The following is a 21,867-nucleotide window of genomic DNA, read 5'->3' as shown; positions in this document are numbered from 1 at the left end:
ACTGACATTTCCCCACTTGCACTCCCTGCAGAGAGCACAGCGGCCACAGTGCAAGGGGCCACAGGCTCAGCTGGGTTCATTCAAAGCACCCTAACACCTACACAGACCCTCTTTGGGGAAGGAACTGTGAAATTCCCAGCTGTGTTATATCCTTTTCCCTTTTGCTCTTCATCCTGACAGTGTGATTCTCCTGGAAGAACAGAGCAAGTGCTCTGCAGCCCTGCCCAGAATCAGTTGAGGAACTGGGGGTGACATTCCCCTCATCTTTTGGGACCCTCTGTGCCCAGGGGTATCAGCTGGCACAGCTCACAGACACAGGGTCTAGGTCACTGACACTTTGAAAAGAAGGAAAGACAGAGGCTGAAGCTCCAAAGGAGTCTGGGCACTCCAAGCATCACCTGCCTTGGAAGTCTCCCTCTCCTGAGACCCCCAGCAATTTCATTTCTGTTGCCCAGCTCCTCTTCCAGCCTCATCCAGGATGATTTATGGTTGGCCCTTAATGATGAAGGCCCTAAGCAGAGCCTTGAATCTCTGCTACATGGTCAGTCTCTGCCCAATCCTGACCTTCCTTCCCCCTTCTTTCAAGCACCAGCTCAGGAACAAAGTGATACTTTCTTGCAGCTTTCTTTGTTTTTCATCATCTTCCTGGTCTCCAACACTGCTCTGTATTCAAACATTATCTTCTGCCACCATCTACCCACAGCACAACCAAAACCCATTCCAGCTCCCAGATGCCCTCCCAGGTAGATGATATTCCCTCCCATCTTGATGTATGTGCATGACTTATCTTGCTTAGAGCAGAATTATTCTACCTGCAGCAGGCAGGGGAAGAGGGAACAGGTTTTCTTCTGGCTTGCTCCTTTCCTTTCTTGCTGCTGTTTCCACTGGTCTAGAAATTGATACTGAATTCTCTAAGGGAGGCCTAAGCTCATTCAGCAGATATGGAGAGTCCATTGCCTTCATGAACACCAGTTAATACATCAGAAAGGTCATGCTGACAGACTGCAGGGCTGCTATCCAGCTCTTGGAGACCTTACCAGGCTGTGAGGGCAGAAACTCCTTCCAACAAGTGCCATCAATGTTCCTTCTCAGGTATGGGATGCTGTGAGGTACAGAAGGTTAAATACCACCTCTGTTAAATGCCACTTTGCTCCTCTGCTTCCACAACTCCCTGCTTTAAAATTGCTGCAAGCCCAGAACTCTTTTGCATTAAGTCATCCAAGGCCATCATTTTTCTCTGCTTGCAAGGAAATCACTTTTTGGATGTAGCTTTGCCAGTTATGTTTTCAGAGGTACTTCTGTTCCTTCCAAGCTAATTTTGTGAGATGCACTGCCTGGGTCTATAGTTGAGCTGTTAGAAATATTGCAATCAGTTCTTCCCTGGAAATTAATTCTAAGCTTGAGTTCTCTGCCCTCAGGCAATCTGCTGCCTGTTGCATCATTACAGGGATGTGCACGTGTTGCAGCTCTCTGAGCATCTCCACTGGGTTTCTTTTTCTATTTTCAACATCTCTTATTCAGTTGTTATTCTCATGAATTCTCTTACTGGTTTCTCTTGAAGTGGTGCCACTTGGTCTTTTGTCCTTCACCCTTCTGTTTGTGCAATGAGTAATTTCTGTGCATCATTGTGTAATTTACTTGGGATCACTTCTCTAATCCAAGGATGCCATTCAGAATTCTGTATTCTAACATACAAAGTGATTCTCAGGTATATGCAGTTAACAGCATATGGTTTTGATTTTTTTTTAATGAAAAAATATTTTAATTGAAAAAATAAAATAAATCAACACTCTGCAGTGTTAAAAAACAAAAGGAAAATAACTTTTTTTTTTTTTTTTTGCCAGAAGCGTTTTCAAAACCTGATTATTCTATGAAAGAAAGTGTTAAATTTCTGAACCACTCTAGTAATCCTACTCAAATGGAACTTCAGTTTTGTTCTTTCTGGAGGGAGTCCCGCAGAACCTAAAATGACCTTTCTGCAGAATTTAAAACCTCTTCATCACATTCTTTTCATGTGATCTTGATTAATTTTTTTACTCTGAGTAGCACAGGGAAAAAAGAGTATGGTGAATGAAGATGCTTTGAGATCTGTGCCAGAGATGTATGAAGGAAGTGGAATGTGCTTCTGTGATACGTAACAGGAATTAGATGTAATTTCTCATTCTTTTGAAAAAAGTGTTTCCACAGTGTTTGTTTGTTTACTTAGAAAATGTCGTTGTGGATATGTCAATACACACAGTGTATTCCAGCAGCTGGAGTTACTACACTGTTTCTGCCTTCAGACACTGCTGTGTTTTGTTCAATAGCCTACTGTATAAATAAAAAAATGTAAGTAGCAGCTGTGCAAAAAGGGTTTGGGGGTCCTATGGACAAGTCATATATGAGGCAGCAAAGGGTCCTTGCAGTGATGAAAGTGAAGGCTGGGCTGCACTAGGACAATTAGAGCCAGCAAACAACAGGGGCATGATTACTGCCCTCCACTCTGCACTTGTGGGACCACATCTGGGATTCTGTGCCATGTTTTGGTCCACTCAGACCAAGAGAGAGATTGACAACGTCAGGAGAGCACATAAAATTTATTCCTGTTGGAGTCACAGGAATTGGAAGTAGAAGAAATTGCTTGGACTATCCCACAATCCCTATTTTTACCTTCATTTCATTTAGGAGGTGCAGTGCAGGATACAAACTAAGTTCATGTGACCAGGAGCCAAAACAACTGTACCACGTTCCTGCAGGAAGTACGTTCTTCCTTTGACGTACTGGGTAACTCAGGCACTTCAGTCACACGTTCAGCCTCAGGTACTTGTGCAGCAGCGACTTCTCAGCTCAGGCAGCTTCCCAGCAGCTGCTGTCCCCAGGAACTGGCTCGTTGCGTTTTAACCAGTTGCTTTGCTGATTATGCTTTACAGTTATAAATACAGTAATAACAAATCTCATGACAACAGATTTATCAGATTTCCTCGAAAATAACTTCAGCCTCCTCACAGCTGATTTCCTACCCGATCCTCAAAGGAATCCATCTGGAAGGAAGCTGAGGGTGCAGATTAGAACGCTGGAATAGAGGGACAGGGGTGCTGCCGCTGCCTGGTGTGGGAGACGCTGGGTGGGCAGGAGTCGCGTCTAAGCCCAGGTAAGCAGGAGCAGTTCCCACCTTCTTCCCCATGAAGGAAAAAGAGGAAATGAGGAAAAAAGAGGACTACGCAGGTGCTGTCGCCGAGCTGACCCTGAGCCCTGTGTCCCCTCTCTCCTCCCCGGGCCCAGAACGCGCGGCTGCTCTTGGCTTCTCCTTCAAGCATGAAGGGCTTTGCCGTCCGCCCGGGCCGGCGCTGCCCGCAGCGCAAAGTGCAGGGGGCGGTGCCGGGGCTGCCCCTCACGGCCGCGGCCCCTCACGGGCGCTCCCCGCGCTCGGGCGGGCCGGCACGGCGGCTCTGCCCGCCCCCGGGGCAGCGGGAAGGGGCGGCCCCGCCCCTGCCCTCCCGCCCCTTAAAACTCCCCGTTGTCCTGGCGGTCGGGAGGTAGCGGATCCTGCGACGCGGGATGGAGGGGGCAGCGGGACAGCCGCGCTCCCTGCGCAGAGCCCTGGCCGGACCCCCACCCCAGGAGCTGCGCGGCTGCTCCCCGGACCCCACCCCCAAGGCCGAGGCGCGAGTGCTGGTCATCAACACGGGCGGCACCATCGGCATGGTGCAGGACGTCAAGGGTGAGGGCCGGCGGCGGGGGTGTCGGGCTGGCCGTGGGGACGCGGCCGGGGCTGGCCGTGGGGAGCGGGGCTGGCTGTGGGGATGCGACCGCGGGGACCCGGCGCGGTTTGTGGTGCAGCATCGCTGCTGTGAGCGGCTCCCTGTAATCCCCGGCTCCCATCCGCTGGATCACCCGGTCGCTCAGCTGATGGGCATCCTTGTGAGCGTCACAGCGAGCGGCAGCGGCTTTTGGCAGAGCACAACGTGTTTCCTGCAGCGTGAGTCTTTTCTGCCCTACCTTGCGCACTAAAAATGAAACCGACTTCGTCGCGCCAGTCATGCAGGCTGTTTTTAGCCCTAAATGAGCCACTGTCACCGGCCGCCCAGAGAGCGTGTGCCTGGCATTCCTGCTGGGAAGAGCGTGGGCCGCTGGAGCTGGCGGCCGTGACGAGGATTTTCCAGTGGTGACCTGGCAGGCGCAGCGGACGCGAGTGTGGCAGCTGCCCGGTGTCAGGATGGGCGAGATCGGATGCAGTGCCAGTCTTGGGACGGGTTTCTGCTGCTCTCCCACCAGCTCTTGGCTTCTTTCATGAAATCACTGAAGAGTTCTGCTTTGGCTTACCTCACTGAGGGAGGAGGAGACTTGATAGATATGCCAAATTTGATATGCCTAACTAGATATGCCAAACTCTCTCCCTGCAGCTGGAAAATGTTTACATCCAAAACTGAACACTGAGATGTGTCAGTATAACACCTGCATTTTATCTGAAGGCTTCTTAGGTACCTACAGGTATATGCTGTGTGTTTTTAGGTGCCCCTAAATGTCAGCAGATAGGTGCCCAAACTCAGCTGACACCTGCACAGGCCCCCAGTTTAGCAGCTGGTTGGAGTGGCACCTAAGCATCCCTCGATCATCACTCCGTAGGCACAGATCCCAAGGGATAAAGAAACATCAACCCATTAGTGTGTTTGGGGAAAAGATGGATTTCAGTCAGGTCTGACTTGCTGTAGGGCTGTGTGCATGCTAGCGTTGGATTAAAGGGAAACAAGGTAACATCAGGAGTGGGAGTGAGAGGGAAACAGTCCAATTTTGGTGAATACCTGCTTAATTTCTTTCCTCCTTTACTTGGAAGGCAATGGAGCATCCCCGGGCTTCCACAGCTTGTGTCTGTCTAGACTCAAAAACATGGGTACTTGTGATCCCTACTACGGAGTTTTGTGCTCCTGCCTGAAATACTGTCTCTGCTTCTTATTGTGTTCTTAAAACACTTGGGGCTTCACCTTGGAGCTTCCTAGACTTGATTTTTTTTCAAATACATGCCCTTTCTTCTCAGGAGAGGGTGATTGGCTGATCCTTATTATTGTAGTAAAGATGCTATAAGGTGTTCTTTGTTTTTTATGGCTGTCATCTTTGTTTTTAATCTGTCAAAGTTGTAAAAAAAATTTCATATTTCCATATTTCAAAGCCATGTGCTGACTTGCTTTCTCAGTTTGCATTGTTTATACTGAAACCATTTCCTACTTTTATTGCCTCAGCTTTCTAAATTCCTCTTTTAAGTGAATAAATTGTAATCACGTGTCTCGTTCTTTTATGAATGAACTTTATAACCTCTTCTCATCTTGTTTGTTCTCCTTTTGCTTAACAAGTGTCAATCATTACAGCATGTGCAAACAGTCTAACAGTTGTGATCCAATGATGCTGACTTGCTGCATCCTGTGGGGGGTTCTGACCTGCTTTTCATACCCACATCTAGCTGCAGAGCAGCCAGAGTACCTCTTTCAGAATATTTGGCAGTCTTTAGTGTTCAGAGAGAAGCTAGTGAAAGGGCATGGGAAAGGCAGCATGCTTCAAGGGAAGATACAATAGATGCTCATTTCTTTTATTTATCAGTGGATGGAAAGTGCCTGTTTACAACCCTTCCTAGAACTACAAGTGTTTTACTTCAAGCATGGTGAAGAGAAGTAGTTCCACTCCAGCACATCTTGGAAATTCCTGTTGGAATTTCTGCACACCTACATTACCTGTGCAGGAGTTATTTTCAGAGGAGGAATAGTCTGTTTCAGTTTATGTGACTTGGATGACAACCAGACTCAGGTGCAGACTCTCTCAGCATTCATGTTTTTGCTCTCAAGCCACTTCAGTGCCTTTTTAAAGCTTCTTACTCCTACTTATTTCCTCCTACATTAGTTTCTTTTGGCTTATCAGTAGCTCATTTCAGGAAGAGAACCTTACTGCACTCCAGAGTGAGGTTACTGTGATAGTGATCTTTCCATCAAGTTTGTGCTGGTGCCTTCAGGAAGATCTTTTCCTTGGGCATGTGGCCTAGGTCTCTTTCCTAAATTTTACCTGTAATGAAGAAAAAAAACTCCAAAAAATCCAAGTAGAACTAAGATAAACACCCTTAGAAAGATTACCTATCTTGGAATAGTCTACTTAGGTAGCTTAGTTATTTTTGTATCTTTTTTAGACATACTGGATTGCCAAAAGACTGGCTGCTGTAGTCCACACCTTTCCCTGTATGAAATCTTTGTACCTCACTTGTGAAAGCTCCAAGTAACATAACTGCTGCAATTAATATTTTTAATATTTTTGCTCCCTGTTCTCTGCAGCAGCACAGGTTGCAGGATATCTTGTTTGGCAGGTAGCTATAACTGTGCTATCTATAGCACCAGAGTGAAAAGCAGAGTCCTGGACTGCAGGTGAGACAAAACCCTGATTGTGCTCCTTGGCCACAGGTGCCTGTTTGCCATTGTGCCTTTGACCCCTGCTCTGTGATGCCAGGGCTGGCCAGCTGACAAGGGACAGGACAGAAGGTGGTGACAGCTATTTGGACAAGTCACCCAGCCTGCCTTTTCTCTGCAGGGGTGAAGTTGCTTCAAATACTTTGTCAACAAGCTTGGCTCACAAAAGCTGTTTTCCATGTGTAGTGAAGTAGAAGTGTTCTTAAAACCATTGCACTTGAGTTCCCCTGTGTTTGCTTCTTGAAGCTGTAATAAAGCAGAAATCACTGCTAGATGTGGATGCATGTGAGGGGCTGTCTGGGTTGCAAGTGGGTCATCTTGGGTACATCTGCAGAATGCCTTAAAAAAAGTTTACATTCCGTGCAAGCAATTACAGAAAAATCCTGACAGATTTGTGATTAAGAGATGAGGAGCTGCTGTTTATAGAGAAGGGATTAAAGAACATTAGCTTACATCAGCTCTCCAGTTCCTGTGGCAAATACAAAAAATAAACAGTCTAATCCACTGTCAATATTCAGAGCAAGATGAACACTGGACAAAGAGAAGAATAATCAGAAAACACCCAGGAAACACTTGAAACTGGGCTGCATTTCTGAGCCAAAATGACTCAATGCCCAGGCACAGCAGAAGTGGCCATTTGTGACTAAGCTAGGAACATCCTTAATAGGAAAAGCAGGGATTATAGCTGAATGAATGAAACATCCAAGGCTTGAAAGTGTTTTAAGTATAATTTGTAAAACAAAGTATTCTGGCAGTAATCCAAAGAAATCCACTCAAATGCTGTTGCTGTCCTGTGAGGAAGTTGGCTATGAAGAGGCCCCCTTCTTAATTTAAGGCAAGCCAGGAGGGAGATCAGGGAGTTCTTAAGGATTTTTCCATCAGCTTGGAAAGTAAATGGAGAAATACTATTGAAAATATTCTCTGGGGTTTGAGCATTTGAAGTAAACCGTGCTGTTTGAAGGTGAACCAAAAATAATTAGAGGTGCTAACTTGGATGAGAATCATGTTTAAATAATCAGAACTAGGAAATAGGAGAGAATTCCCTGGCCTCAAATTAGAAATAACTAGAACTAATAGAATAATGAGTTTTAATGGTTTGTTTGTCATATGTGATGATATGAAACACTGAGATTAAATTGAATTTGATGGTAAAATCTTGAAGTCCAGAAGGAAGTACCTCTGTTGGATGTTCCCTGTAAGAAAACCATCTCAAGAAGTCAGACTTCAGAAAACCAGGGTGGCTTCTGATTCTGGATGCCAGGACTGTCACTGTCATTCCCAGGGTATTGGGAGAGGAGTTGCAGGTTGGGTTCACAGGTGAACTCAGTTCTGTGGTGCTGAGGACAGTAACATCACACCATTAGTGCCTTACTAGCTAACAGAGAACAACATGCAGATTCCCTTTGAAATACCTGCTTGCAACCAGGACACCTGCAGGCCCACCAAACACTGAGCAGTTCTTAGGTTAGTTTAAACAGCATCTGTTTTAGGGTCCCTGCCACAGATCAACCCCATCACAGGCAAGGAGAGGGAGAGCAGAGTTGGAGATGCATCCATGCTTTCAACTTTTTCTATTCAGAGGTTTAGGCACCTTTTTACTTTTTGTCAGTTCAGATGTTCAGTCTTAAACCTGCTAGTGGAAAGTACCTAGTATATATCACAACTGGGTGCTTTTTAAGTCTTTTACTACTATTACTAAGTAATAATAGCTATGGCAGATGTGAAAGAGAATGGTAGCTTTCTGCTACAGTTGCAAATTGGCTTCCTGGCCCTGCTTCTGAGAGGTATTTGCAGACAAGCAACAATGAAAAATAGGGAAAAGCACAAATGTTTGATGTGGAGGAGATTTGAAACACTATTTCTTTTAAATAATGGATTTATCTATTTCAAGTCAAGAGAAGAATAGCTGCATGAATATTTATTAGCTATGTTCATTTTTCACAGCTTTAAACTGGCAATAGACTGTTTAATTTGGAAAGATGGGCAATCTGCTGTTTGTCTTCTTCCCTCCTTACTGTGCCACTCCCTTCCATCCCTGCTCCTTTATTCACTTCCTTCATTTGCCTGTTTTGAAGGGCTTGCTCCTGAGGCCAATAAATTAGTGAGCAGTTTGAAGACGATGCCGATGCTGCACGACGAGGGGTACGCGCGGGAAACGGGGCTGAGCAACGGCCACGGGCTCCCCGAGAACACCCTGGTGCTCCCGTAAGTACTGAGGGGGCAGCAAGAGTCTGCTGCTCTTGAATTCATTACATCTCTAGACATGTGGCATGAAGGTTCTGTAATGAGATTAGCAAAAATGCTTGTATTCGTTTAAAAGAAAAAAGTCCACCATGTTTGATGGGATGGAAAAGAGGTGTTTGGATATGTTTGCAATGAAATTCCTTAGAACTGCTTGAGAAATAAATTAGCAAACTAGTAACCATTCTGGGCAGTCTAATCCTAGAAAATATGTTTTTGGGTATATTTGCAATGAAATTCCTTAGAACTGCTTGAGAAGTAACTTTCATTAGGTATTGGAATATGAATCCCAATATTACCAGTTAGATGTTGCCTGGGCCAGTTCTGACCCTCGCTGCTGGGCCAAAGGCAGCACTGTGGTGCTTTACCCCAGAGATACCTTGGCTGCTGGAGTTTGCAGCAGGGCACTGAACAAGTCCAGGCTTGTCAGGAACTCCGTTTACTTCAGGAGAGAGAGCTTCTGGCGATGGTGAAGAGAGAAAGGAGAGGATTCTACTGGAGGGTTATATCCAGATGTTTATTCCATGGTTACAGAGGTCTGAACCGGGGCAATTCCTCCAACAGAATTCCGGCCGCATGGTCTGATTCACCTTTTAAGCTCGGGGACAGGGGAAGGGGAGGGGACAGGTGAGCCACCAACCAGGTGAAAGGGGCAGGGTCTCAAGGGACTGGGGACACCTATACGGGCCAATGTCCCCCAGGCCTGAGGAGCATCCTTTGAAATCGACCAATCACACGACGCCTTGCTGGAATGTTAAACCTGATTGACAGGGCACACTCAGCAAGGGGCGAGGGGGAAGGGAGAAGGGAATATTGGCACACCTGAGAAAGGGACCCGGAAGCTAAAAACACACCACAACAGTTAGGCAACAAGTAACCATTCTGGGCAGTCTATTCCTGGATTTTTTTAATGTTAATTTGCTGCTGTGCAAACATGCAAGTATTCTACAGAAACTATGAAAGCTATATATACCTCCATGGGAATCATCTTCAGCATATGTCTGAAAAAGTAGCATGTAATTAATGCATCTGTGAATAGGCCTCGTGCTTTAGTTCTGCAGGCCTTCTGTTTTTAAAAGCCCTAAAAGCTGATTGTTTTTCCCAAATTCATGCAACATTATGATAATAAGCAATGGGCTTATAATTAATCTGCACTGCTTCTTAACTGTTGGGCAATGGTTAATAAGCTTATAGGTTTTATTTAGAGGGCAGTGTGATAATATTAAATATTCCCTAACTGTGATGAATTACTGCACCCCTGTAAACATGCTAACTTTGCACAAACAATGATTTTACACAGTTGTTCAAAAATAAATGGGACCATAGTTGGTTTTCTACATGAGTAAAAATGGATACTCATTAATCTTTATGAAGAAAACCAGGATATTCATAGAAAATTAGAGGTTTATGATTTTTTTTCTACTTTGTATTAAGGTCTCTATAAAACTTTTAAAAGTAACCCCTTAAAAGGCAGATAGCAGGAAAAGGAGTAAAGGAAAAAACTAATGGACACCTGGGTGCAGTAGTATTTATATGAATATACAGTTTGTGTTAAATATGATGCCTACCCTAAGAAAAATTGAGCTCTATTGTGACATGGTGCTTGAATAACTTTGAAATACTTAAGGGATTAGAAACATAACAAAACTAGACTAATATGCCTGTACGAGTCCTGAATGTACTTCTCTTGGCACATCTTTCCCTGAAAACCAGAAAAGCTTAAAACAATCCTTCACATAAAAAAACCTGAGGTTTAAAAACTAAACTTGTCTTGTTTTTTCTGGCACTGCTGAGTGCTCTTTCTGGAGGTTAGTTTGTGGCAGTTTGCCATCTTGTCTTTTGTGCTAGCCAAGTGATATTTTAACTAGGTGGTTGGGAAATATTGTGACTTCCTGAGGGGAGAAATTTTTGTGAACTTTGTATATCGGTGTGTAACGTCAATGGAAGAGGAATGACATGATCTCTTTTTAGAGAGAGGCATCAGAAGCTGAAGCCAGGGCTGGTTTCTGGTATCAGGATGTCATGTTTTATTCAAACAGCACATTCTCAGGAGAGCTTTTGTGTCACAGATTTTCGGCTGACTTCCACAGCTACTCGTAGCATGTGTAAATGTGATATCCAGCAAGGCAGTTTTCCATGTGAAGTCTGACTTCATAGGTACAGGATGTCAGTTTAAACACGTTGTTTAAATGCTCTCTCTGCTGTATGCACCAGGCTTAGAGGCTTCATGGGGGAATGAGTCTACAGATTTTATTAGAAGTCTCAGGTGACTTGAAAAAGGGAAATACTACACCCAACTTCAAAAAGGATAGAAAATAAGCTCATGGGACCCACTGATCTGTCAACCTCCCCTCTGGGAGGGGAAGGGAAAGTCACAAAACAGATCTTTCTAGAAGCTCTGCTAAGGAACATGGAGGACAGGAAGGTGATTTCAGCTAGCACAGCTTACTGGGACTTCCTGTGAAACTTTTAATGTGGTCCCCTACAACATCCTTCTCTAAATTGTAGAGAGATGGGTTTGATGGGTGGATTGTTCAGTGGATGAGGAATTGATTGGATAGTTACAGGCAGAAGATGGTGCTCAATGGCTCAGAGTCATGATGGACATCAGAGACCAGTGGTATTTCTCAGGGGTCTGTACTGGGACCAGTGTTATTTAATATCTCCATTAATGTCAGGGATAGAGGGATCAGGAGCAGCCTCAGCAAACTTGTAGATGACACCAAGCTGAGTGGTGCTGTTGACACCCCTGAAGGGTGGGATTCCATCCAGAGGGACCTGGGCAAGCTCAGGAGCTGGGCCCATGTGAATCCCATGAGGTTTAACCAGACCAGGTGCTGGTGCTGCACCTGGGTCAGGGCAGCCCTGGTGTCCATCCAGGCTGGGATGAACAGATGGAGAGCAGCCCTGCCCAGAGGGACTCAGGGGTGCTGGTGGATGAGAGGCTGGACATGCCCAGCAGTGTGCACTCTCAGCCCAGAAACCTGTTAACCGAAAGGTTGGTGGTTCGAGCCCACCCAGGGACGCCAAATGTCCGGTTTATCTCGGCTGTTTGTGAGGCCTGGAAAGGCCCGGGGTGGCCTTGGGGCAGCCCGCGCATCGAAGGACGAGAAGAGGCTTCAGTTCTTCTTTTGGTTTTTATGTTTATTAATTGTTTATCTAAAAGATGTTCTTTCAGCCAAACAAAGATCTGCTCAGCAGTCAGCCATGGGCACACTGTGCCGTCCTCCGGACCACCACGTATCTTTATGCCCCCTGTTACGTGTACAATATTTATCATTTTTCCCCAATACCATCTATTGTTATAACTCGGTGTACTCTCAGTAATAACCAATCCAAAGGTGCCACCATGGCCAAAGAAGATGGAGGAGAGGAGGAAGAAGAAGGAGGGCAGGACACACCCCAATTCCTCCATCTTACTCCTCCAAACCCCCCTGTACATAAATCCTAAACCCTGTTTCTCACCCTCTAATTAGCTAATCTTTTCACCCTTCACCCCGGTGAGGCCCTCTTATCTTCATAAAGGTGTCGTCTCCCGTGTAGGGTCAAAGTCCTGCCACCAGACACTTCTGGCAACATTCCAGGACTCCCAGGCCCCCCAAGGGTGCTCTCGGGGGCCCGGCATCCCAGGACTCAAATCCTGAGATCCCACAGCCATGTCTGCCTCCCAAGTTGTATTTATTATTACATTAAATGTAGGTATTAATGCTTCAAACTACATCAACTCATGAGCTTCTATACTTGGAATTTTATTTCCAGATTTAAGACATTTTCCACCTAGATTTGGGGGAGGAAAAGTGTAAAAACTACTGATTTAAAGAAAAAATCAAAAGTGATGAGTTGATATTAATGTTAAGGGTTTTTTTTCCAATTCTCTTTCTTCTTCTCTTTCTTCATAGTCTCTCCAAGCAAAACAAGAGAATTTTTTACACAATCCTTGAGCTCTCGCCGCTGCTTGATTCTTCCAACATGACACCAGATGACTGGGCCAAAATTGCAAAGAAACTTGAGGTACAGTGATGTGGGATAAGAATTAACTTTTCACTTAGACAAAACCAGCAGTATATCTAGTATACTTAGGAAGATAAAACAATTCAGTAGCCCTATAAATATGTATTTGTTTAAGTGTAAAGTACCTTAATTAGTGACTTGCAAAGTAAGAAGTACTGTGCTTGCAAAGTTTGCAGAATTTTTATTTCATTTGAAAATGTTGTAAATTCATTAAAGTTGCATCGTTCTTCCAAGGATGAGCCATGCCATAATTCCATACAATAAAATAAATTTGCAGCTGTGATTGAGTAAGGTGTGGAATATGTAGGTTGATGTGTCCTAAAACATTGACTGAAATTCACTGTCCAAAAATGTTGAATAAAATCCTTAGGTGTGGGTAACTTAGCTGAAGGTTGCTTAGTTAGTTACACATCATTTGAGTGTTCAAATAGCTTAATAGTTGGCTATTGACATAGAAAATAATTTGATGTCTTTATGCATTTCTTACTCTGGGCATACATGGACTGGACTAGCTTCAGCTTTACAACCAGTAGAAAAAATTGCTGCCATGGTTGGGTTTCCCACAGAGGAAATGTGTAAAGTCCTAGATATTTCTGCATAAATAGATAAACTCATTACATCCTTCTCTAGAATAAAAAAAAAAAATAAATCAGCATTTCTGTGCTCCTGTCCCTTGTCTGAACTTAGCTGTGTGCTTTTAAAAAAAGCAAAACTGCAAAACACTTTAAATGCTTCACACCAGGAATTCATACTGACAGAAATAAATAACTGTGGGGCTAGGAAGATACTGCTCTCCCACTCTGTGGCAGTGAGCTTTATAGTGTAAATTCTCTTCTTCCACCACGCTTAGCAATGCATTGAACAGTTCAATAATGCAGGAAATGCTTCTGAAAGTTCAAGATCCTCAAACCACCAAACCTGGGAGGCTGCTTGTCCTATCAAATGCATCTTGCCCAGGCAAAGAACAGATGGAGCTGGTGTGTACATGGAAAGTCTCTAGGGATGCAGGGATGCAGCTGGGAAAAGCCTAGGGCCAAGAGAAGGCAGCAATCCCATGCTGATCAGGAGAGAATTTACCTTTTTCCCTTGCTGGCATATTATTTTTTATTACAAAGAAACTGGGTTTTTTTCCTTGTACACAGGTTCTCTGGATGCCCAGTTTGTGTAATCCAAATGAAAATTGCTGAGAAGGCAAAAACAAGGAACCCTTTTCAGCTCTCCAGGTTGTGTACAGACACTGCCACTTTGTGTTCATCTTGGACACTTGCCTGCCACAGCTCTAACATGATGATGATTTTCCAGACTAAAACATTCCAAGATGTTTCTGTGGGATATCTCCTTAATTGAAAGCCTGATCTTTTCTATTATGAACCTTAAACTAAACTATGTTCTTTTACATCTAATAAGGTTCATAAGACTGAAACTACTTGATTTAGAGAGTACAGGTGGCTATTTCTTGGCCATTCTTGAATCCTCCTTACCTTGTTGCTGCAGCATGGTTTTTGCATCACATTGTAGTTTGGCCTGTAGAAAGACCTTGCAGCACTGGCAGTTGTGTTGGCTCAGTTGTTAGAGATAAACAGAAACCCCCTGAAACTTCCAGTAGGTAGCAACAGGTAGACAGACATGAGTATCAATGAAGAAATAGCAAAAGGAATGTAGGAACCTACAAATTAGTAAGAAATAGCAAAAGGAAAGTAGGAACTTACAAATTAGTTTGGACATGACCTTATTATCAGGAGGTGCCAAGTGTGTGTGTGCCTAGTGTAACATGAGGAGTGAAATTAAAAAGAAATCTTGTTTAAACTCCTTTTTTCCTCCCCATGCTGGCACTTCATATATCTGCTTAGAGTTCTGTGTGATCCCTTCCATGTTACTAAGTGACATCAGTGACTCTCCCTGCAGTGTTTGCTGTGTCCATCATTTTTAAAGTAGATAACTTAGCAGATAGCAGATAACTATTGTCACAGGATGAGCAGTGTGATTCATGGCTTTGCATTTGTGAAATTGTATGTGGATTAAAATTTTTATGAAATTGATTTTGATGGTGCATGTGCCTGATAGTGTGAGGGCATTCTCAAAAACCAGCAGATCAAGGTCCATTAATGAACCAGAACCTCTCCCCCAGGTTCTGCTGTGGAAAGGATGGCTTTCCATCAGAAGAGGGCACTCTGACACTGTTGGTTTGCCTGCCTGCCATGGATTAAACGGATTGGTTTTTCACCTACATTATGATAGCCCTGGTTTGCCTAATCTGTTCCTGTAAATGGTGTAATCCCTAAAGTAAAAGCGGCAACAAGACATCAGACTATACGCCTCATTTGCATATGTTAACATTCCTGTTTAAAGCCATTGCTAAGCTTTTCTTAATTAGGAGTCTTCTGGTTTAAAAAGGCTGCATTAATATGTATACACAGAAGAATCTCTTTGACTGTTCCATAATCAGAATTACTGGCTCTAGTGCTCAGTGTCCGATTAACCCTTAATTGTATTTAAACTGAAACAGGGTAAGTTTAGGAGGAGTTGTGTGTGCAGTAAAGGCATTGTGCTGCTGCCTGAATCAATGAAAGTCATGCCCTGTGTACCTCAGCTGCTGGTACCAGGGCATTTCTTTAACAGTGTGAAAATTGTCTCTCCACCTGCAGGAGCACTACGAGAAGTACGATGGCTTTGTGATCCTGCACGGTACTGATACCATGGCGTACACAGCTTCAGCCCTGTCCTTCATGTGTGAGAACCTGGGCAAAACTATTGTTCTGACAGGATCTCAGGTAATGGAATTAATGAAGCAAGAATCCTCATTTTTGGTTTTTATATGCAGAACTTGGCTGTATCCTGATTATCACTGTACAGTTTAGCAGTTCAGGCCAGGCCCCTGGCCAGGGAGGATGGTCACAGTGCTGACAGAAATGAGTGAGAAATGATTGTTCACCAGCTGAGGATCTGCCCCATAATTTTATCATTAATGACTTCACAACTCTGTACCAAATCAGAGCAGGAGTTCATTATGGCTGGGGCCAGATGCTTCAGAGAAAAACATAAGAGCCTGTCATTGGCCATTGTGTAGTAATCGGTTTATATGAGAAGCATTTTTCCAGCCTCAGGTGGCCACTGGTTGTCAGCTGTCTTCTTTTCTTTAAAAGCCCTGAAGCTTAGTATTTTTTACTTCATCAGTTGTTATCTCACCTTACATTACTCATTGTTGCATTCTTTATAATTAAAAAAAATGAACTTAAATCATTAGATGCATTTTTGATCATTTCTGTGCCACAAAGCATTTAATATGGTCTGTTTCCTTTTCTCTAAAGACTACATTTATTAATTTTCATTCTCTTAGCTGGAGATCAGCCCTTTGCATATTGTCTGAGGGGGAGGGGTTGTCTTACTAGAATAGCTTGCTTGAGTGTAAAATACTGCTCTAATCACAAAGGAAAGATGAAACATCACGTTGTAAAATTCCCCTCCCCAATCTCATAACTTCCCTTTCACATGTGGTCTATTTGAAGTCAAAATACAAAAGTCTAGGAAGGAATAGGCTCCCACTTGCTGTCTTGACATGGAGCAGCCTAGTCTGATACATCAGTCAAGGTTTTGCTTTCTTTTTGGTTTTATTGCTTGGAGATCTATCTGACATATGATCCAGCAAGGGAGCATGTGATTTTCTTTTTTAATAATTGCTGAAAGAAGCACTCTCTTTTAATAAAGAGGCAGTCTGAAAAGGCATGGAAATCATCACTCAGCAGACTAAATTTCTGTTTTTAGTCTTGCCCTTTTCTGTCAGTAATAACCTGCTAGCTCAGTTTTGCTATGCTATGAGGAAAGATGGTGCAAGAGAGCTGTTGTGAAGCCCGTAGTGACAGTTCTGTATGTTCTCTCTATCATCACTTCTCCTATGCTCAGTCACTTCAAACTATGCCTACTTGCTAGTTTTTATATTTTTTTGAACTGCTGTTAGTATTGTTAATCACGTTAGAAAAATCTCTGTGTTGGTTTTTAAGCACTTAAATTACAAAATTCTGTTAAGCAGAGAGAGAAGTCTCGCCATCTGCTGCAGTCTAAAATAGTTTGGGCGAAGAAGGAAAACTTTTTTTTGCCATAAATCATTGTTACATAAATTATTCATGTATTTGTATTGCATAAGTTGGACTCATTTTTTCTGCTGTGTGGGCTTTACATAAGGGCCAGGGTTTAATTCCAGTCTCTGTTCTTCAGGTGCCCATTTATGAGCTGCAGAATGACGGCCGAGACAACCTTCTGGGGGCACTGCTGATGGCTGGCCAGTTCGTGATTCCTGAGGTCTGTTTGCTGGCATGACCATCTCAGAACCTGCATTTCTCCCTCTAGGGCACAAACACTCACTAAATATCTGGTAGGCAGTCAGGAATTGTACTTAATCAGGAAGATGAATGGATTCCAACTGAGGTAACAGTGCTTGCATGGCAAAGCATGTGCTGTTCTCACATTGGTCATATTTCGTTTGCCCATACACAATCCAGAAAGACTCACAAGTCTGAAATGTACCTTGAAGTATGTTTTTTAACTGAATGTTACCTTGAACTTCTCCAGTCACTATAGAACTGGGAGGAGTGTCTTCTAGCTGTGTTCCTGAAGATGGAAGTGTCGAGAGTGGTACACCTGGAGGTACCTCCATAGTCTCAGTACCATGCTGTTTGTGCTGTGCAGCTCAAAACTCAGGGAGAAAATGGGGCAGGTTACACCTTATTTTACATCTGCCATGCTTCCAAAGCCAGTTCTTGAAGACAACAGCAACAGCTGACTGGCCAAGATCTTCATAACTGATAACAGCTCTGAGGTTATCTCTCTTTCTTCAAATTGACAAACTTTAATAGACTTGAGAAGGAACATAATGCATGGTAACTTTTGGAAGTTATCCTCATTTTCACCAGGCCTTTTGTTATGTTTTGGACACTGAATTTATATATAACTGATGAATTTATTAAAAAGCTCACACTGTTTCTTTCCTCCATCTCTGAAGTGGACTCAGGCAAATTTGCTGTCTCCTAGAGTAAGCCTCATGAGAGGATTATGAAACTAGTTAGCTCTTAACTTGAACCTAATTTTGTTCTTAAATTCTTAAACCAATGTGTGACAGAAGTGCCAACACTTTTTGAAAGGGTTAGACTTATAAACATCTACTAGCCTCTGAGTTGCTTTAAAGATTTAGAAAACACTTCATAAAGGACGGACTACAGTATTTATCTACTGCATCTTTTAATTACTGGCTTATTCATAGACCTGTTTCTTTACTTGTCTTGCAGGTGTGCCTGTATTTTTATAATAAACTGTACAGGGGAAATAGGGTGACTAAGGTGGATGCTGGGAGTTTCAATGCCTTTTCCTCACCTAACCTGCCTCCACTTGCAAATGCTGAGGTTGATATTACAAGTAAGCAACATCATCTCTTAAGCCGTGTAATTTATGCTGCATGCAATAGAACTGTAGCTGAAAAGAACCTGTGCTTGTGTAGTTGAAACGTCGTTTTTAAAGTCAAATATCTTTGAAAGTCCTCTAGCTTGACTTCACTTCATCTGCTCTGAACCTGTTTAAATATTAGTGAGGCTGAGACTTTGTGACTCAACTGCATTTATCTGTTGAATATAGATGTGAGCTAGGCTGACTTTGAGTAAAGATCCAGATTAACCTGAGGGAAGTTTGCCCCTGTGTCAGAAAAAAGCTTGCTCCAAAGATAAAATGAGGGAGTTTGGACTGAAAGAACAAAGAGTTTCATCTCATTAATGACCATGCTGTGCTCTGAAATCGGGGGAAAAAGTCATTGCAGAGTGCTTCCAGCTTCAATAGATTCTCTGTTGCATGTCATTGTGTAAAATGTTTTACTGGATATTTAGGACCTGCCTGAACTGCAAACACACTGATAGCAGCAGACCTAAAAAGGGTTTTTTTCCCCCAAACTTACTCAGGCTCCTTGTAATTTTTATGTGTCTGATTCCTAAGAAGGGGAAAAACTACCTGAGGGTTTCAGTACCATTTGCAAAGTTTTTAAATGTTCTTGGATAAATGACACTCTTGCTTTGGAGAAGAGAGGCACATTTGGAATCTAGCCAAATGAGGAGCTGCCAGCAAACATACTAAAGTACAGTTTTAAAAAACATGTGAGCTGCTTTTGTATAGAATAGGTATTAAAAAGGAGTAGACTTGGTGACAGTCTCCATTATTAGAAAAAAAAATGGGAACAGTTTCTGAATTCTTCAGCCAAGTGCCATTAGTGGCAGTAGGAGACCTAGCCCTGTACCATGCAATGTGCCATTCTGAATGGATTCTGCTTCTAGAGAAAGGCACTCTGCAATCTGGAAAAATAAACATCTCCCTTCCACCTAATGACTGGGAGTCACTTAACCAAGTTTCAGGATCAAAGTTTGCCACAGCCAGACACAAACTGAGGAAGCCTGTGAAGTACTGTAGTTGCCTGTAAGACATCTCTCAGGCAGAGAGTGTGCCACTGTTGTGCTGTGTCAAATAGGATGTCTCTGAAATCAGCAGAAGTGCTGTCAGTTGATTGTTGCAGTAAACCGGGGAGAATCTTCTTTCTTAGGTTTTTATGAACTGCATCAAACAGGGTATGAATAAATTCCGTTTACTGACTGATCAATAATGAAATCAAGCTGCAAATTGCAGGCTATTCCTCTCTTGGATTTGAATGAATTGTTTTGTGATTCCTTGTCTAGAGTAGAAAAATGAGAATGTTATTAAGCACTTCCCTTGGCCCATATTGGGACCCATTATCTTTTCAGTAAATGCCTCATTGGGATCAGTGGGGATTTCTGATTTAAAAACTGATGGTGTGATAGGCTCTATTTTTATTTGCCTCAGTTGATTACCCAGTTAGAGTAGCATCATTTATCCAAGATGACGGTGTCACTATTGAAGGATTGTTTCATTTTGAAAGAACATAGTTTATAGTGAGGGCAATCTACTGGTGCTGCTTTATTTTGTCCAGAGTAATTGTTTGAAACATCTCTGTCTCCCTTGAGTTTGCTTGTACAGTCCTTGCATGAAGCTTTCATGTAGACAAGGAACCACTTGGGTTTTTAAAAACAAACCAAACAAATCTAGCATCTTTTAACTTTTTTTTTTTCCAAATGACTTTATATAATATATCTTAATCCTCCTGTAGACAGGGCTGACTCTGGCTGATTCAGCATTCTAGAGAGCAGCCAGGAGGAGTAGGCCATGTGCAGAAACTCTTCCTCAGGCTCCCTGGTTCTAACAAAGCTGGGAATGAAAATTCCAGGGAAGCAGAAGGGGAGAGGGTGAGGAAGTGGGGAGCAAAGTGGGATCATGGGCTGGTGCACAGGAATAAGACATTCTGTTCATGGCTCAGCAAGGCATATAAAGGCAACAGTCTGCTTCAGAGCTAGAGAGGAGAGGGAGAAGCTTAGTCCTCTTCCCTCCCTTACCCTTCCAGTTCTCTGCTTCATTTATGATATCCATTTCTTATCCTGTTCCCTTTTTAGATGAGGCTCCCAGTGGATTTTTAATCCTGTAACTGGCTGTGTTCTCAGCCAGATCCTTAGCTGTGTTAGCAATGCCTAGGAGTTGTGTTACCCAATTCTAGATAAGAAAGTGCATCGACCTCCTTAGGCCTTTCAACTTAGCACAGGAAAATCCTGTAAGAAATGAAAAAATTCTAGCCCTCTCCTGAGTAAGAAACACAGTGCTGATGGGAAATACTTTTGCAACAGAATTAGAAATCTCTGTATGAAATGGACAGTATGGAAATGATAAGAAATATTTCTAAAATCTCGAAGCTTATCAGATAAAATACATTACCTGATTTCTCCTATATTTTGAAAACAGGAGAAACAAGGAAGACTGTTTCTCTTGAGATCTGTAAAGATTCTCAGTATATTTTGTAATTGATTGCTTTATTCTTGATTGTTCTAATGAAGCACACATGAAATTTGCTTTGTTTCTGTGGCTGGAATTATTTCATCCCACATGCATGTAACTTCTGGAGTGGTGCACATGTGTGGGACCATGCAATGAAAGACAACCTGTGCAGGGGACAGAGCCTGTGGGATTGTGTGAGCAGATGTGGCACAGCAGCACACAGTCAGAAGGCCCTTTTGGGCTCATCTACCCACAGATCTCATTAGAGAGAAGCTGTTAGGCACTGGCACAGTGTGCATCTTGGTTGGTTATTTATATAGAAAGCCCAGGTCATTTGTGTGTGAAGGCATATCCCAGCTCTCTTCACTGGAGTGCTTCTGATCTCCCTGCTCCCTTCTAAGCAGGCATCTTGGTTGTTGCAATGACACCAGTCAGTTGAAATAGTTCCCAAAGATGTATGTTGACTGTTTTATCACAAACTGCCCAGAAAGGGGGTCTGTGCTCGTTTGCCTCCTGCAGGAGTTTGCAGCCATGGGTTGGCCTGGGCTCCCCACCCCTCACTGCTGCTGCTGTGAATCACAGGGAACTCTGGGGCAGTTTATATAATGGCAGGGCTCACCCATAGCCCTGCAGAGAGAGATGAGAGGAGGGCACTGCTGTTTGTCTGCAGCTCTGCAATCAAGAAAAGCTGTATTTCTTGTTTGATTTCATAACCTGGAATTCAGTCACCACTCCTAAGGGAGGTGTCACTCTGAGTTGCTGCTCTCCTGTTATAAGTTGAAACCTGCGCTGTGTTAACAGCAGGGGGATTTTCTGCTTTCTGATCTGTGTAGAGTTACTTTTATTTTAAGTCAGGCTGGTTTTTTTTCTTGCACTAACCCAATCACCATATTTTGTGTTTGTGTGTGAATAAAGCTGCATAAGATAAGGATGCAATTTTTTGGCAGTAATTTGGCAGTATGATACAACCATCATAAAGTCACCCCAGGATAAGAGGCTTTAGTGTTTGGTATGGAGAGGGAGATTGGAAATATCAGACTATTGTTTATGTGATGGTGTGATTTGGAAGAGTAAACAGAAGGCCTTTATATCTTGAATGCAGTCTCCCTGAATAGAGCAACCTATCCCAAGCTATTATGAGTTTAATCTGTAAATAGCCATTGCTGCTTTATGTTATGTACACTGCTTTAGAAATGTTCTTTCTGCTGTGCCACACCAGTAGCTAGCTTGTGTTTGTTCCTCACTTTTGCATCCACATCTACATGATGCACTGTGCTGTATCAGTTAAACTCTTCACAAGCACAGGCCACCCAAGTCAGAGCAG

General features: G+C 43.2%; 1 protein-coding gene across 3 annotated transcripts in view; it reads left to right on the top strand.

Moving 5' to 3' along the window:
• The first annotated feature begins 2,974 nt into the window (after positions 1-2,974).
• The window catches only part of ASPG (asparaginase), a 46,293-nt gene continuing 27,400 nt past the window's right edge, over positions 2,975-21,867 (top strand). Inside the window, exons 1-6 of one of the 3 annotated variants that reach the window (XM_014264526.3) lie at positions 2,975-3,130; positions 8,498-8,627; positions 12,563-12,674; positions 15,320-15,445; positions 16,887-16,970; positions 17,954-18,080. In XM_014264526.3, the coding sequence (XP_014120001.2) occupies positions 8,542-8,627; positions 12,563-12,674; positions 15,320-15,445; positions 16,887-16,970; positions 17,954-18,080 (535 nt within the window). In that variant the 5' untranslated portion in view covers positions 2,975-3,130; positions 8,498-8,541. The other 2 variants (XM_005483287.4, XM_074542283.1) reach the window with 2 other exon arrangements.

This window comes from Zonotrichia albicollis, chromosome 6, assembly GCF_047830755.1.
Source record: "Zonotrichia albicollis isolate bZonAlb1 chromosome 6, bZonAlb1.hap1, whole genome shotgun sequence".
Classification (NCBI taxonomy): Eukaryota; Metazoa; Chordata; class Aves; order Passeriformes; family Passerellidae; genus Zonotrichia; species Zonotrichia albicollis.
Note: the sequence above shows the minus strand (reverse complement) of the source record. Positions and strands in the feature narration are given on the sequence as shown.